The sequence below is a fragment of the Pseudorca crassidens genome, chromosome 10 (genome assembly GCF_039906515.1).
Source record: "Pseudorca crassidens isolate mPseCra1 chromosome 10, mPseCra1.hap1, whole genome shotgun sequence".
NCBI lineage: Eukaryota > Metazoa > Chordata > Mammalia > Artiodactyla > Delphinidae > Pseudorca > Pseudorca crassidens.
The window spans coordinates 8161850-8180207 of record NC_090305.1 but is presented as its reverse complement, the minus strand read 5'-3'; the positions used below and the strand labels follow the sequence as shown (position 1 = coordinate 8180207).

Below are 18358 nucleotides of genomic sequence, written 5' to 3'. Positions count from 1 at the left end.
GGACCTTGCAAAATCACTCAGGCTCATTTTCACTCTAAGGCTAAATGAGGGAAAGAGGTCGAGTGGAGGTCCCAAACCTGTGTGTCAACCTCACTATGACCACCTTGGTGGTGGTGGTGGTGGGGGGTCCTGTCCAGGGAATAAGTGCCACATTAAACAGTGATCTAAACTCTGAGCCCCGTACCCTGTATCCGGAAACCACTTTTGTAGGACAGCTGCTCTCCTGTTCTTTTTGCTTAGATCATAAAAGTAGAATTTTTTTTAATAAATTTATTTATTTATTGTTTTGTTCTGTTTTTTTATTTTTGGCTGCATTGGGTCTTCGTTGCTGTGCACAGGCTTTCTCTAGTTGTGGCGAGCGGGGGCTACTCTTCATTGTGGTGCGCGGGCTTCCCATTGCAGTGGCTTCTCGTTGCGGAGCACGGGCCCTAGGTGCACGGGCTTCAGTAGTTGTGGCTCACGGGCTCTAGAGCGCAGGCTCAGTAGTTGTGGCGCACGGGCTTGGCTGTTCGGCAGCATGTGGGATCTTCCCGGACCAGGGCTCGAACCCATGTCCCCTGCATTAGCAGGTGGATTCTTAACCACTGCACCACCAGGGAAGCCCCATAAAAGTAGAATTTTAATCCATTGGGAATTGGGAAGGAAAAAAAATCAAACTGATTCTGATCCAACTCAGTCAGGAGAAAAATAAAGGCTGATTTTTCCATCCAAGTCGTGTAGTCTAGTTGGAGTCCTTCCCATTCAGGGACAGCTATTGTCTGCACTCATCGAGTCTCAATCCTGAGGTCCCATGAAAAGGAATTTTCCCCTCACTGCTCCATTCCTCAGAAGAGTTGCTGAAGATGACCATTTCTGTTCTCTCCTGGGTGATCCTCTCTCTCTATAGAAAGCATGAAGTTGAACCAAATGCTCTGTGCTTCACTGGGAAAAGACTGAGTTTTTTTAACTAGGCTCGTCAAACAGTGGGCATGTTTTGTTCCCTGGATAATAAGTGTTGGTGGGTTAATGGGTCATCTTCAAGAGAGAGGTCAGAAGGAAAAACTGCAGTGTTCAAAGCTGGAACTAGAAATGCCAGCCATCAAAGAACACAGTACTTGGTGAACAGTGATGATGTATAGGGCGTGCACTGGCCAGCCCCATCTAAGAGGTCACAGCTAACCTTTATCCTCAGCAAAACCAGAGAAGGTCTACTGAATGTGGCTGACACTCAACTCTCTGAGGCCCTCGTGAGAAGCCGGCCAGGGAATCCCTGGTGCCTGAGCTACCAAGTTCCTTTTCACTGAGGGAGAATTGTATTCTGGCTCCTTGCAGACTGACATTGCAAGTACTTTGAACATTGAAAAGAACAAAAAAAGCAAACAGCCGCAAGAAAGGGGAGGGGAGGGAGGGGAGAGAGAGAGAGATATCAGCAGGGGTAGTTAGTAAAAAGGGGCCCGGAGACAGAAAACCTTTTGTTCCCCGAGTTTGTTTCATGTAGAGATTGTGAGGTGAACGGCTTTGAAATAAAATGGGTTTATGAAGGAGTTGCTAGGTCACAGGAAGCGCGACTGTCAGCCCGCTTTCTGAATTCCATTTCTTTAAAATTTGGGTTAAGCTTAAAAAGAATTTATCTCCTTTTCCAGGGGTTTTGGGGGTGGGGGTGGAGTAAGGTTCGGGAAGGTTCCTGACTTTATTTTCCACCCTTTCTGACAATGTAAAAAGAAATGATCACATTACAAGTTCTTTGTCAGTTTTCAGGAGTTAAGGGTGGGCGGAGCGTCCGCATTACCTTGGCCCACTAGCCAATGGCGGGGCTGTATGCAAATTAGCTCCGTGCTCGGCCTGCCTCAATCAAAACAGTGAGCTCAGAGGCTTGGCGGGCGTAGCGGTGCCGGAGCTCCGCGCTGCGCTGACAACTGGCTGCAGCTGGGCCGTTCTCACTTTCATTTAGCCCAGCGCTCGATGGAGGGGCGGACACGCCAGTGCTTAATGCAGTCTAACTAGTGTAGGAAAACGCCTCAATTCACCGCTGCCGAGATGAAGTATAAGGTAAGAGAGTGCCTTTTACAGAAGGTTTCCGTGTGTGTGTGTGTGTGTGTGTGTGTGTGTGTGTCCGTCTCCGTCTGTCCTCTGCAGGACAGCTCCTCTGCAGGGACCCCTACTGTGCCCGATTGTGTTCTGTTTTGAGATGGGTCTCAGTCACTGGGGTTGGCATACAAGCAGGAAGGCAGAGCTCCAGCCTCTAAGACCCACGCCGGGAGCTCACAGCACACCCGGTCCACCTCCCCTGAAAGTCTGGCGGAGCTGCAGTGGCCACTGTAGATCAGAGGGTGTCTAACTCCACGCGGAGCGCCCCTTAGCTCAGCACTCCGCGCCCGGGCCTGGCCGCCACTGTCCCGGGAGACGTAGTAAGAAAGGAATCAGAACTGCTGAGCCTCTCAGCCTGGCTCTTAAAGCAGTTTTCAGCCTTTGCTTTAAAGCGTTTGCTTCGGGAAGCAGTTTGCCATACGTACTTTTAGTGGAAGAAGTTCAAAGCCCCAGGTACCCTTATACAGCTGATGATGGAGAATTTTGACATCCATAAATGACATTGGATTCAGAACCAATGAGTACTTGCCATTTCTTGAAAACACTTTCATTGGCGTTTGAATGGACTGAGGGTCTGAAGGCTCCAGCGAGCTTATTGTCCCTGAAACTCATAGTAGTGTCAGAACACTCAGCAGCATATTTTCCCAAGCATTTCTCACCTTTGTGTGTTTATTCTCGGCAAAAGGATTATAACTTATTTAGAATATCCCCTTTTGTCTAAGTTGCCCCCATCTAACCAGGCAAGCAGCTTCCAGAGACCCCCTATTCAGAGCAGATTGCAAGGGATTGGATATGAATTTTGCTTGGAGGATGACTACATGTGTTTTAGAATAGATACAGTCCCAGTGCGTTTAAACAAACATGCTGTTATTGAAAGGCGTTTAGGCCAGGTGGTTATGCTTTGGGATTGGCAATTTGAGTTACCTGTCTGACCTTCAAGATTGTGCTCGCTGAGAGCTACTTGGCTTTCTTTCTGAATTACCTAGGTTCTGGCTCGTCCTTTTTTAATGTGAGGTTGTAAATACTCAGTTCTGGCTAATAGCCGCTGGCTAACCTCAGTGATAAACCTGTTATTCAAAAGCTATAAATCTTGTTCAGTAGCTCTAAATCTAACTGTTGAAAGTCTCTATTGTGATGCATGAGTTATAGCTCTCCTTGGAAAGGTTAGAACTCTCTGAAAGCAGAGGTATCAGTTAGCACTGTGCTATCAGCTTTCCATTTTCTACCTCAATAGGAGAGATCAGGGGAATGGATAATCCTGAAGATTCTTAATATTTTTGACTTCAGGATGCAACGAGAAACAAATCCTTCTACCTGGCAGGAAAGCTCTTTTTCTTGAAATGGCTCACGCGTATTTCCACAGTTCCCTTATTGAGAACAGTGATAGAATATCATAATGTCCTATCTCCAGATATTACTTAGCCTTCAGTGAATCTTTGCCCCTCTTCTGCCTATTGTGAATGCCTTTAGTTTCATAAAAACCAGCTTGAAGGGGGAAAAAAGAGAAAATACGTTCCTACATTTATTATTGGAAAGTATAAATGGCTGTTTTTAACGTTGAGTGCCGCAACCCGGAGAGTGACAGAAAAGTCTAAAGTCACTTTTATTCAGCGACCTCATCATGTTTAGTTTTACTTTTGTGGAAAGAAAACATCACAGCAGCTGACGCTGTGAACTGTGATTGCCGTTCATCGGGAAAACCTGCCTCTCTGCCGGGTCTTACCAGTGTCGAGCACCCTGCCAAGTGTTGTCAATGTATGATTTTTATTAGCTTGCGCACGTCTTCACCAGCAAAACTACTGACTTCCCCAACTAACCAAATGACAGATTGACACCTTGTGGTGACTATAAAAGGAACCAATAGCTGAAGCAATCTACTTTCCCTTTCTCATAAAGCCTATTTTCTCTCAAGTTAATAACGGACTTTGTTTCAGGAGAGGATTTTGTAATTTTAAGTAGAGGAGGTGGCACAAAGGTAGACGAGTGATAAATAACAGTTCTTAAGACTCACCAGGCCAATACAGAATTCCATATTTAAATCTCCAATTAACTCCATGAGGTGGTGTTAATACTTCATACTCATTTTCAAATGTGGAAATCGTGGCAAAGAGAGGCTAAGTAATTTATCCAAAGCCACACAGCTAAAAAGTGGAGGAGCTGGGATTTGAACCAAGATGATCTGGCTCCAGAACTTGTGACTTTAAACCACTATTAAAGAAAGAACTCTCTGTGACCTCCCTAAAATGTGCTGTGTGACTGCTGTTTTCTTCTCCCAGGAAGTTTAAGACTCTATGTCATCTAGAGTATTCCTGCACATCAAGGTAACGATTATATAAAAGACCTTTCGTGCTTATTGAATAAATCATAAGAACTCAAGAAAAAGTATTCCTGCAGAATAGATTCTTTTTTTTTTTTTTTTTTTAAGACAGTAACTCTACAAAGCAAAGTGAAATGCATGTTTGGTAGTGTTGTTTAATTTGAGCCACTTAGGTAGTAAAACCAGATAATTATTAGATTGTAAAATCCTGGAGTCAGGAATTACCTTTTAGACACGATATTGCTCTAAACACTATAAATTTAGCACAGTCAGACTTAAAAATACTCACTGAGAGATTTATAATCCGGCCACTCTGAAGATATTTTTTATATACATTTATTTATTTATTATTTTTGGCCGTGTTGGGTCATTGTTGCTGTGCTCGGGCTTTCTCTAGTTGCGGTGAGCGGGGGCTACTCTTCGTTGCGGTGCGCAGGCTTCTCATTGCGGTGGCTTCTCGTTGCGGAGCATGGGCTCTAGGCACACAGGCTTCAGTACTTGTGGCACACGGGCTTAGTTGCTCCATGGACATGTGGGATCTTCCCAGACCAGGGCTCGAACCCGTGTCCCCTGCGTTGGCAGGCAGATTCTTAACCACTGAGCCATCAGGGAAGTCCCTAAGGCTTTTTTTTTAACCAGATTATCTGGTTTGGCTACTTCAGGGATCATAACTAGAGAACAACCAAGCCTCCCCTCATTCTGAACTTACACACAGCTCCAGCTCAGCCAGCTTATATTTATGGTAATCTTGAGCACTGTGGAATGCAAGCTATTGCTCTGGTGAATTTTTTCTGGTTAGCCTATATCTAGTCTATTTCAATTGCATTGTATGTATTTTTATTTGTTCACAGGAAGGGTGCAGTCACTCTCATATGCACGTAAAGTTCCATTTCTTTTTAAAGGATTCCGTCTGAGGCTCGCTGACAGTAAATTGCGGGGGACTTCATTTATCAAGAATTTTCCCCAAGCTCCTTGGAACATACACAGCACGTTCTGGATACTGGGGTTGAGGGCTGTGCCTCAGTGGCCGTGGCTTGCTCAGGGAAAGCTTCCCTCCTGAGGGTCTGGGGGTGGGTTATCGCTGCTGTCTGCCAGGAGGGTAATTGGAGGGTGGGTGCACAGCTGTGTTTGAGCAGAGGCCCGAGGCCCCACCCACGTTGTGCAGGCCCAGGCCTGGTCAGTGCCCCACGGGCCCGGCCTGTTTGATCTCTAATAGCTGAGCAGCTTCTGTGGCCAAATTTCTGTACCCTGTGTGCCTACATTAAAATGCTAAATTACTTCTCTAGTCTGCCATTCAGCAAACTCATTCATGAACCTTCCGACTGAACGTTAGAACAGGTAGAGCTTAGAACACGAGTAAGAAAACTACATTCTGAAATTCAGATTCCTGCGTCGTGGATGAACATGGTAAAGTAGGTTAGGGAAACCAGAAAGTGTGTACAATGAAAAGCTTTCTAGGGGACTTTGAAAATATTTTTATTTCCTCAAGGTGGCTTGAGAACATTTGATCAAGTGTCTTTGATTGAGTCAGCATGGTCATTTATAATCCATATAATTTCTGATTCTTTCCTGGCTTCAACATTTTGGTTTTAAATTTTTTATTCTCTTCTAAATGATGTGTTGCACACCCTCCAAATGAGGGACTCCTGCCCCTGCCTCCTTTTTAAAACTTACGTGAGATCTATGCATTTAAAAGCACCAAAAGATGCTTTGAAAAAATTATTTGGTTACATATTTATTTCTTAACTGAGCAAACCCATTTTCAGAGCTAAACGATTTACGTATACAGAAATCAGAGTCTTTGTAGAACTGAAGGTGTTCTGAGAACACCGATCTAGCAGGTTGCACAGTAACGAAGATTCCTTCAGCATCCTTTTCTTGCTGGAATATACATCAGTCCTCTTCTGAGAATTCATCAGTGGCTTCCACTCTGCGCCCCCCCCCCTCACTTCTAAAGAAACTTCCTCTCCACTTTTCAAGTCTCTTTGCCAATTCCATCCCCTTTTGTGCCCTTATGACCTCATCGTCTCTTTTTTTTTTTTTTTTTTTTTGCGGTACGCGGGCCTCTCACTGTTGCGGCCTCTCCCATTGCGGAGCACAGGCTCCAGACGCGCAGGCTCAGCGACCATGGCTCACGGGTTCAGCCGCTCCGCGGCATGTGGGATCTTCCCGGACCGGGGCACGAACCCGTGTCCCCTGCATCGGCAGGCGGACTCTCAACCACTGCGCCACCAGGAAAGCCCATCTCTCATTTTTTTCATTCAAGCATTCTCTATGCTTCTCTAATACCGACTTCTGTAGGGCTTGCCTCCCCACCTACACAGACGTGGCACACTTAAAGCACACTCTGTACCCCCTACCTCCCTCCTCTCTTTGGACTCTGCTATGGGAAATCTTGGTCCCTTGTTGCTCCCATTCATTTGCCCCTGTCTCTTTGTGCCTACGTGACTTGGTTCGTGTGTCACTTGCCGTGAGTCAAACCCCCTCATCCATCCACTCTATAAGAGAATCAGAAGACTAAACCTTTGTCTCCCTGACTGTCCTATAATCCCTACAATAGGCTTTCTGTTTCTCACCGCTGCCCTACTCTGTTAGCACTACCTTACTCATTAACCTCTTTCAATCAAATCACTATCTAAATGATAACTGGAACTCACATAGGTTGCCCACTGGGGCTTTCCAGTTTTAGGTAAGCCCCACTGAATACGAGAGACTCACCCTTTATTTGTATGTAGTGGCAGATTGACAGACAAGTCCCTTGAATAAAAAGTATGATCCAGGATCTGTTGTGGCCTTGGGGGTGGGAGGCAGAGGTAGGGACTTGGTGTCTTCTGTGTTCTTGCAGTAGAGGGACTTGGTCCCTCTACTGTGTTCTTGCAGTAGAGACAAGATAGAGTATGAGGTTTGTTTCCTGTGCAGTAGAGGACTTGGTCTTGCAGTAGAGGGACTTGGTCTCTTCTGTGTTCTTGCAGTAGAGACAAGATAGAGTATGAGGTTTGTTTCCTGTGACGTGATGCTCTGTAACCTTGGGCAAGTTAAGCTCTCTGGGCCTCAGTTTTCTTATCTGTAAAGTAGGGATAATAACTGCCTCATAGGATTGTTCTAAAGCCTAAGCAAGACATTTTCCATGGTAAGGTATTTACCATGGCTCCTGCATAATGGAAGCAGACAATGCTAGTCGGCCCCAGCTCTCCTTATATAAGTAGGTGCCCAATAGATGTTGAAAGGATAGTGTGGACTCAAGACTTGGTGACAGGATTATGTCAAAACCCCAGTCACTAGGTTAAGATAATCGAGTATTATTGAATATTCCATGGGCCTGGAGATGTCTTGCAGAAATGCAGATGCCAGACATAGGGATTTACCAGTACACCTCTGTCCCCACTTGCTAATATTTTAATGACTTGGTATCTTCATTGTTATTAATAAGATTTGATATTCCTGAAATTGTAGGACCTTGCTCACAGTAGGTACTCAACAAACATTGAATTGAATGTTGAATTACATATAATACTTACACAAATAGCCGTTAAAAGAGTCTCGCTGTATGGCAAAGTGGATTTTATTTCCAATCCCACTTTTGTTACTTCCTAACAGTATAATTTTAGGCAAGCTACTTCAGGTCTCCATTTCCTCATTTATAAAATGGGAGTAATAGTACCTGTCTCATCAGATAGTTGTAAGGATATAATATATGAAAATCATCTGTTTCTAGTACATAATAAGCATTTTAAAATGGCAGGTATTATATGATGCATTATAAGATACATACAATATATATACTCAGACATATAGGTGCAGAAGCATTATATGTATAAAAATGTAAGAGGAAACCTTTGCTACAATTGTTTATCCACAACAAAACTGGTACCGAGGGAAAGAGAAAGTCATGACTGTAAAATTCAAGGGGGAAGTGCACAGGAGGTGAGTGGGGCTCAGGGAAACCATATCTCTAGCCTACTGCCGTCAGTTAGAGTGATGGAGATGTAAAGGAAGAGGCGTTGGTGATCTATTTTTAGATCATTTTAGGGTTAGAAAGAAACTTAAACAAATTGGTTTGAAATCCCAGCCCCTGGGACCATGGAATTACTCTGCAGTAACATATAGACTTAATTACCAAGGCTCCTTGCCAAGATAAACACAATGGTGCCACTGGGAAGAAATCCTCTATTTCCAACTTAAAATGAAGAGAATAGCTACCAGTTACCTAGGCAATGGATGACTGCAGAGTATGGGCACGGAAAAGGGACCAAAAAAATAAAACAAAAAAACCCTGTTTATACTTTGTCAGCAACACCCCGTCTGTCTTATTTACTTTGAACATTCCAGTCACCCCCCTGCGGGAATTCTTACTAGTTAATGAGGACGCCGCAGGCCTGGGGAACATTACAGCTTAGCTGCAAAAGACTGTCTTCCTGAGGAATCTTCATTTTAAGATAAAGGCCTTATTGGTGACCTTTTCCACCCTCCACTGGAAAGAGTGATTCAGAAGGTGGACCATGTGATCTAGGTGAATTGAGGCATATGCTTTGAGGAAGATGGAACAGGCACTCCAGAAAATAGAAGTAGTGATGGTGTGTGACCGTGAGTTTTCATGGTTGAGATGGAGGGTGGGACAGCTGATCATGGAGATAATGAAATTGCCAGTGCAGTGTTTTCAAATACATATACTTGGGCCTCACCATGGATTACTAAATACAGGTTTATTCTTTAAAAAAAAAAAAAAAGCTAGTCCCTTACCCTCAACCTCTTCCCCAATCAATTTAGCAATTAATTGTGCTAAATGGTATTCAGGTAGGTGGTTCATGAGCCTTATTCAAAGGCTGGGTTCACTCACATGGAGGCATCTTATTTCTTTGCAGATCTTGGTGTGTATGTTGCAAATGAGAATTCCTCCTGATAGTTCTAATATGTCAAGGTAATAGTTATGTTACCAAAAATGTTCCTTATGTGGAACGTTGATGTTTATGATTACCAGAAATAAAGACTGATCAACCATGAATACGTAAAAGTGCAAGCACTGCACCAAAACGCTTGATAGCTCATTTTGAATTTAATTCCTTTCTTTGCTCTTTGTGTGTGTGGGCAGGGCGGGGGGGGGTGGGGGGCGGGGGGGGGTGTGTGTGGGAGGGTGTTATTTGTGAAACTCAGTAGAAAGTTGCAACCACCAAAAGGCATAAATGGTTAGGATTTGAACCAGATCTTTCTATTTAATTAAAGCAATATTTATTTAGACAGTATGATGTCATTACTATTTTTCCTACTTTATTTTAGTTATGCTGTCTCTTGTATGAATTAGCCTTAATCTCATTGATTTGTGGTAGTCAGTTTATTGCCCTTAATTTAGCACCTCACTCCCACAGAAGATGGGGCTGACTCAGGACTCAGGCTTCTCTGTCCCCAGGCTCTGTGCTCTACTGAAAGACTGAGCTGGGATTCCGTCCCCCAGCCCCCAATAACCATAACAAGCAATGCCAGCCACTGGGAAGTCAGGAAAGTGGACTTTTAGACCCTCCAGGCTTCTAACAGGACATGTCAGTGATCTGTCCATGAGTTCGTTGTTACTGTTTTTTGTTTGTTGTTATTAATCATCCGTGGTATGACTTAGAGTTAACAGGAAATGGCTTGAGTGGACCAGCAGTGCTGCAGAACCATCACAACAGCATTGGTAGAGCAAAATTTTGACGTCTTTTTTCCCTTGAGTGCTCCTCTGGGTTAGAACTTGCATGTTATTCTCTGATTCTCCAATCTTTTCCACTCAGAGCTAAGTTCGATGAGCATCCCCTTAAATGGTGGGGAGGGTAAAGGAAGGGGGTGATAGGAACACAGTTAGCCCAGTGGCATTCACTGTGAAGCTGGACTGCTTGACAGTCTCGCAGAGGCCAGGATGCCCTTGGAATAGATCTCGTTCCCTTATAAAGATCAGCTTGTCAATGAGAGAACAGTCCATTGACTAAACCTAAGATTCTTATCAGTACTTATCTTCTTTCCTCCCAAATCCTAAATTCAGCGAAGGCAGATCCATTAGCAAGATATATACTTGGATGCCTGTCCTTTATTTTTAGTTTAAAATATATATCATTTCTGTAGGTATGTATCCACGTTTCACAGACCCCAAAGTGGGACAGATGGTCTGACAATGGGAAGGATATTTGAAACGGGGACCGTCTTGGAAAGTTTAGGAACACATGGTCGTTCTAGCTGCTTCAGAGATCAATCAGCCATCGAAAGCATTATCCCTTTTGCCTTATGCCAGCCTTTTATCTAACTTGTTTTCAGCTTCTTATCAGGAAATTATCTAAGAGGCTTTTTTAAAGTGGATTCCGGCAAATTTTTTATATTTACCTGTAAATAATATTTACCACGTGACATTTGCTGGTAAATAACGAGGTGGTCCTTTTCTTTCTCCTTGCAGGAGTAGGAATCTTTAGCGATGAAGGAAAGCCCGTTTTGAAATATGGACTGTGCAGAGAACACCTGAGAGCACTAGGCAGCGAGGGGGATTGTGTTTCAGTTGCTCTTGTTGAAACCTGGCAGGATAGCTCTGTGCCTCACAGCCTGCAGCGTCTGTATCCAGCCTCCTACCTCCCTTATTAAGATCTTAATTACAGATGCAGCCTACTTCATTGCTGGAGGGAAAGAATTTAGTTTCTCTGAACTGTGTCTGTTTTTTGGTGTGGCAGGTGTCATCATCATGAGATCATTTCTGGTTTGTTTTCTTTCCCCGGAGGAATTTTTTTGGGGGGGGAGGAGTACAGTTCTTAAGACAGAACTTCATGAGCTCATACTAGTGCAGTAATCATAACTGTGCTTTGATTTTACAGAGACCCTTTCTTCTGAAGATATCAGAGTGTTTTGCATGTATAGTTTCATGACTCCTCGTGATATTATTAAGAACATGTTCATTATCCCCATTTTGCAAATGGGGAAACAGGCATAAAAGGCAGTGCTTTCATTGTCATTAGTCTTACAAGATGAGGACCAAGATTAGACTCTGTTAATTTAACAGTGTCATGTCCATCCCTCTATCCGGGGTTTCTCCACCCCAGCACTGTTGACATTTAGGACTGGCTGATTCTTGGTAGTGGGGACTGTCCCTCGCATTGCAGGATGTTTAGCAGCGTCCCTGGCCTCTCTACCCACTAGATGCCCGTGACACACACACACACAGTGTGACAACCAAAAATGTCTCTGAACCTTGCCAAATATCACCTGGGGGGACAAAATCCCCCCCCTAGTGAAAAATCACTGGCATAATCTCCCCTATTTCCTTCTGCTTAAAAATAATTACCTTACTGGTTTTATGTAATAGAAGCCCAAAAATGCAATCATAAAGCCGCTGGCCATAATCTTATCATGACCGAGGTTGGGCTTAATGTTAACGGTTCCTAACCAAAAGGAAGCTTCCTCTTCTGTGCTTAGTGCGAATTTGTTCAAGTGAATACCACAAAATACCAAGAAGCATAGGGTCTCATTAGGTCACGTGTAAACCATCAGACCATCGCAAAGGCAACCTGAATCCTCTGAAGTCTTCCTTTGGCTTCATTTTCCTAATAGTCCACCTATTATATATAAAATATATAAATAAATAAAATAGCTTTCTTCAGGGCCCAGTTCCAAATGCATGTTCCATTAATAATGGGCCTCGAAGAAAACTGTTTTATTCTCATAAACTGCTGTGGCATATGTACGTGTAGGAGCTTGTCTATATCCCCAGCCACTAAACAATTTCATTAGTTTCATTCTGAGGTTTTCTTCTCCTCCATTTGCTTCTGCCGTCTTTCCTCTCTCTTCTAGCTGAGAAGCTGCAGCTTCTAAAAATGCTTTCTTGGGACTTCCCTGGTGGTGCAGTGGATAGGACTCCACGCTCCCAATGCAGGGGGCCCGGGTTCGATCCCTGGTCAGAGAACTAGATCCCACATGCATGCCACAACTAAGAGATCGCATGCTGCAACTAAGGGGCCTGCCTGTAGCAACTAAGACCCGGCACAACCAAATAAATACATAAATATTAAAAATTCTTTCTTGAGGCAACTCTGCAACTGCAGTGCTGACAGTATACGATTGTACACACCCTCTCGGCCAAGTGTGCAAATCCATTTTTTAAAACTCTTTGAGGACCTCACAAGTTAAGTAGGATAATAGCAGTCAGGCACCAAACCTAGTTCAGGGGTCATCTAAAAGAGTTCCAGTGAGGGGTGATGTCCAAGTTACATCACTTGGGTTCTGGCTGGGAGGCAGATGAGGGTTGCTAGTATGTGTACATATTGGCACTCGTGGGTTTAGATATAACTTCATACCTTGGGGGTTGCATACCTTGATGTAGGAAGATAAGATATATGGGAATGTAAAAATAGGAAGATCTTTCCCTTCTTTCAGATACTTTATTAGATGTTAGAACTTGTGTGTTTTGACTATTGAGAAATGATACAGTTTTTGGAATATACTGTAATATTTGTGGGCTAGAGTCTCCTACTCCTTTATAACTTAATTCTCGTTTCACTTCCCCAAGTACCTGGATGTTAGAGGGATTTGTCTAGACAGGCAAATAGAAGTGATTTGATGCTAATACTGTAATGTTGGCTGAAATCCAGATGGTTGTTTTACCATTAATAAACCTATCTTTTGGGTGAGTGGGTGTCAGACCTTCATCATTATATGGCGCCTGTCAGATTTATCTAGGGACAGACCCTGAAAAGCGTTTGTGCCTGCCCCGTGTTTTTGATCCTTTGCCAATACACTATGCTTAAATCTATCAAAACCAGGCAACCTGGGACAAATGCGTATAAATTCTGAGGCTTAATAGCAGCGTTACTAAATTCTAAGATGGAGAAGGTTCTCAGGAAGCATACCCTAGTCCAGTGGAAAACATTCCTAGATTAAGAAGGGAACCAGATGCTAGTTCTGGCTCTGCTGCTGATATAATAAGAGACCCTCTGGGCGGCAGAACAAGAAGACTGGGCAAGAGTGATCTCTGGGATCCCTTCGTAGTCTAATATTCTAGCCTAGTCGGTCTGGTCAAGCCATGGGTGACTTCTGGTTCTAAGTACCCACAGAAACCTAGGTGTTCTCCCACCGTCTTTCAGACCCTCAGGAGTTACTCAAGAAAACCCCAAAGACCACAGAAGAGTGGAGAATTGAGTTCTTCAAGACATAGGTATTATTTATGATCATCAGAGTTGGGAGGAAAAGCTAATTTATTTTTCTCACATACTGTTAACAATCAAATCCATCCTCCGCAAACGGCCAAGAAGTAATAGAAGTTGGCCGTGAAGTCACACATACACATGTACACGCACATGAAGAGGATGCTATGGCTAACCATCTTAGAGGATGTGAGGACTTGGGGCAAAGTAAGTGACATGAATATTTAGAGAGAGTCCAAGATACTCATGTAAGCTTTATAACTACCATAGGGGTTTAGAAGCACTTTCCAGAAAATGAAAATCATCGGCTGAAATGCGGTCCAGGTGCTAAAGGGCTCTTTGGTGGCATGTGTTGGACACACCTCTCCAGGGGTCAGGAAGTATGAGCATCATATCTTCTAACTCCTAAACCTAAAAGCCTAGTGTCTACTACTTAACAGTCTCCAGAGGATTCAACTCTTAAAAAAATTCAACATTCCAGATATCCAGTGTAAACCAATATTCCAAGAATCAAAATCCAGACACTTGTAGATATCCATGTTTTCTGACTATGGCTGTGTCCTTCTCTGGGGAAATCCCGCATCCCCCTGTATCCTAAAGATGAGGGTAGGAGGAAGCCAAAGGGGTTGGATGGCCCTCAGACTGAGTTGTTTTTTTTTTAATTGAAGTAGAGTTGATTTGCAATATTGTGTTAGTTTCAGATGTACAGCAGAGTGATTCGGTCATACGTATATATATGTGCATATATCTATATTCTTTTTTTCGATTCTTTTCCATTATAGTTTATTACAAGACACTATATTCGAAATCTTGTAATAAACTATAATGGAAAAGACCTAAGCTGGTTTTCGTCGGCAGACAAACATAAAAACACAGGATCCTTTCTTTCTCTTCTCCAGTGTGTCCTGAGACTGACCTTTCTGATGCTCATCCCTCAGCCACTTGCTTTGGGACCGATTTTCTTGACAATGGCCATTTCCTTCTTTACTGTGTGTGTGCGCGTGTGTGTCCCTGCCAGAGTCCAGGGCTAAAGTTTGGGGGGTTGGGTACAGGAAAGCCACATTGTTGAGAATGTGGCAGCCCTGAGGCTTGGCAGGAGCTCCTGCATGATAAATATAGAATGAAGTAAAATAATAAGAGGAAGCTGGGCCATTGATGATGCTATCAGTCCGGGGGGGCGGGGGGGACACACCAGGCACTGTGTCTCATTTTTCTTCAAACAGCAGCATGAATGGTCATGGAAATTACGTCACACACCTCTCTGTATTTGGAATAGCAGATAGTTTCCCTGGCAATAGGAGTAATAAGCTTTCTTGACATTTTGATAGTAGTGGGGGAACAAAGAAAAGGGCAGGGAAGAGCAGGGTGGTGTGGAAATGATCATGTGACCTGGAGCTCTCTTTACTTGCTGTAATACGGCACGGCATTTTCTGCCCAGTCCTTGGGCATAGCCTGGGAACCAGGAACCGCAGAACCCAAACATTCTGGCGAAGCATGAATGGTGCTCGGTCATCTACCGCCAGATGCAGGTTGCCACACTACAGGGAGAAAAGGCCTCTTACGGAGACCATTGTATTTAATCAGACGGGGATGGCCGGCTCCTCCTGGCCTTCCTGTTTGCTCAGTGGTTGTGGCACTAGCTGCAGCCTCCCCATCTACGTCATCATCCTGTTTTAACAGGGAGGGACGGGCTCTTTCCTGCTCGCCGTCTCCCACGTTCTCTGGCCGTGAGGCTTAGGTGACTTGGACGTGCCATTTATCTTTCTGGTTCTGTTAGTTCATCTTCCCATGTCCATTGGAAAATTTCAACCGAATATCTTGCTGACATCTCTAGAAAACCATTTCACCCTCTCTGTAGAGAACCAGGAAATCAGAGTCCAGAATCCATTTCAATTTAGCAAACACTTAGTGAGTGTGTATTTTCTTTCACACACTGGTTCTGAAAATGCCAAAGAAAGAACAGCTTCCCTGAACTTAAGGAGTTCCCAGTCTTGAAAGGGACAGTACAAGTCGTACTATAAGAAATACTGTCACAGAGAACTAGAAAGGAAAACAATGAGATAGATTTTGGGAAGAGAACTCTTCCGGTGATGTGGAAGATGAGTTTGGAGGTGGGAAGAGGTTGAACGCAGGAAAACCAGTTGGGTAGCAATTGTCATTCCTTCCCCCCGCTCCCCCCCCAAAAAAAAAAAGTTGCTGAGGACCTGAGCGAGGAGTGGCAGTAAGGAAGAAAAGCCAGGTCCCAGCTGACTGAGGTTCAGATTGTGAAGTGACTCAGCAAACCTCTGAGGCTCTGATCTTGGGCGGCCTTATGCCTGCTGTTAACTGAGAGAGATCAGGAGAAAGGGGTTTTGCACTTGTTGAGTGAGAGGTGAAGATACTCATTAGACAACTGGAAATATGGGACTGGAGAGCAGAGGAAATATCGAGGCTGGAGCTGTGGATCTGAGTGTTACCTGTGTGTTTAGATGCCATCGGCATGGATGAGACGTCCTGTAGAGAGCAAACTCATAGAGACGAGAGATCCCTTTGGAACATGATCACTAAAGGGACAGGAAAAGAGATTAGTCTGTGAAGGAGGAGAAAGAACAGTGGTCATGAGAACAAGGGAAGAGGGAGGACCGGGACATGGAATCATGGGAACCAAGGACAGTTTCTTCTCAGAGATCGGGGTGGGGTCAATGCTAGAGGCTGCTACAATTAGGATCCCTCAAATGGGGTCTGTGACTCTAAATGCGGATTTCCCATCCTAATTAGAACCACAGCTTTTGTAGCACATGCCTCATGCCTAATTCTGGAGCTGGAGACAAGAGGCCCGTGTTCTTAGCTCTGTGACCTTCTAGCCAGCTGACTTGGCAAATCATTAACTTCTTGGGCCTCATTTTTCTCATTTGTAAAGTGAACGAGTTGAACTGTAATTGTTTGAAGTGCCTCTGGCTTTCAAATTCTATGACCCAACTGTTTGGGTGCTTTGCCAAGCTCTAGCTGCATTTCTAACTGCCAGCCTCTGGAGCCTAACCATCCAGCTGGATATAGGATTACAGAGCTCTCTTATCTTTCCTTGATGTGTTTCTGTGTTGACCTTTTCCTGCCCTGGAGATAAATATCCCAGGGAGGGTGGGAGAAGGAGTAGGTCTTGAATAGACAGACTGCCTCTCCTGGGTTTCTGTAAGATATTCAGATAATCACCTTCTGACTTTGTGGCCTTAAGGAATCACATCTCTGCCCTGCAGGAAAGGGTCCCTCCACCTTGTCCTAGCCAGAGAAATTAACTCTTGATCTGCCTGCACTTTTAAATGAGAGGGTTTGTGTCCTGGCTGAAGTTAACTTTGCTGTTATCTCCTTACTAAACTCTTGCCTCAACGCACCAAGTATTTTCAAAAGCCAAGCTCTTTACCCCGTGTTATTCCGTACTTTCTGATGGATTGTACTCTTCTGGAATCTAATGAGATGTATCCATAATTTGTCCAGTAATGATAATAATAATATAATATCAATAGTGTTATAATGATATAATATTAATAATATTGTGGTAATATTAGTAGAATGATATATCATTATAATTAATATAATTAATTATATAATAATTCGAATAGTGTTATATTAATATAATTGATTAATTATATTAATATAATATATAATAATATTATTAATTATATTAGTAATATATTATTATTTTGTCTCTTGAATGCAACCAATAGTTTCATTATTGTTGTTTAGAGGCAAATACTCAACAAGAGGTTACAGTGAGCAGAACTCATTATTAATTCAGAGAAGTACTGCTTCAAGATACAGTTCTCCTGAAGCGTAATTGTGAGCAAGAGAAATATCAGATGTGTATAAAAATATATATAATAACAACATTAGAACAGAACCAGCCTTTGACGGAGAACTGTGGAGGTGATCCGCTAGGAAGCTGAAGATCAAAGCTCCATCAGCACATTAAATAAATAGTCATATCTTCCCAAGTCTCCCACGACGTTAAAGCACTTGACTGGAATTAACTCACTGAATGCTCACTGCAAACCCATGGCATAGGTATGTTACCCTCATTCTCATTTTACAGATGAGGAAGTTAAGGTGCCAAGAGGAAGAGTAACCTGCCCAGGTCACACAGCCAGGACCCCAAACCCCAGGAACTGATTTATTCCGTAGACATGACAAAAGGAATTGTCACCTTCAGAGCTTTACCGTAAAATGGGACGGAGCCCAGTTAGGAGGACATTGTGTAGTAGGGCTAAGGTGGCTTAGAGCTCTGGAAAGAGAACTGAGCCAAGAGACCACAGTCCTCTTCCCATCTCTGACTCCACCGGTGTGGCCTTGGGCAGATGATAAACTGCCCCCCACCCCAGATCTGTTTCCTCATCTGTAAAACAGGGAGGTCAGGTCCAGGTGTTCTCTGAAGGCCTCAGGAGCCGTAACCTCCTGTGTGGGAGAGTGGCTGGCTGTAGACACTGGCTCCCTGTAGCTGGCACAGATATTAAATAACTTATTCCCATTCACCCGAGGCTGAGAATAACTCCCAGCATGTGAGGTGTCAAGCTGGCACCGGGTGCTTCCACTCGCGGCTGCCAAGCTCTCTGAATCCCAGTCTCTGGGAGTGGTGGTGGGGGGAGGACAGCCAGTCAGAAATCACCTTGTGATCATCTTGTGCATCCGCAAGAGGCTCTCCAGGTTTTCCTGGAGAAGCAGCTCTGGAGGCCTGTCTGGAAACAGGTTGCTGCTTAGCTGGTGGTGGGAAGGTCACTGGAACAGGAGACGAAGACCATCCAGAATCCCTTCGTACAGGGATTTCTGTCTGCCTCGAGTCGGGCGTGGTCTGGGGCTC

At 43.9% G+C, this 18358-nt stretch overlaps 1 protein-coding gene across 1 annotated transcript in view; it reads left to right on the top strand.

Annotated features, from left to right (window-relative positions):
• Positions 1-1837: 1837 nt before the first annotated feature.
• Positions 1838-18358, top strand: part of NEDD9 (neural precursor cell expressed, developmentally down-regulated 9) — a 44853-nt gene continuing 28332 nt past the window's right edge. Inside the window, exon 1 of the mRNA XM_067751993.1 lies at positions 1838-2028. Within this exon, the coding sequence (XP_067608094.1) occupies positions 2017-2028 (12 nt within the window). The 5' untranslated portion in view covers positions 1838-2016. The remainder of the gene's footprint in view (positions 2029-18358) is intronic.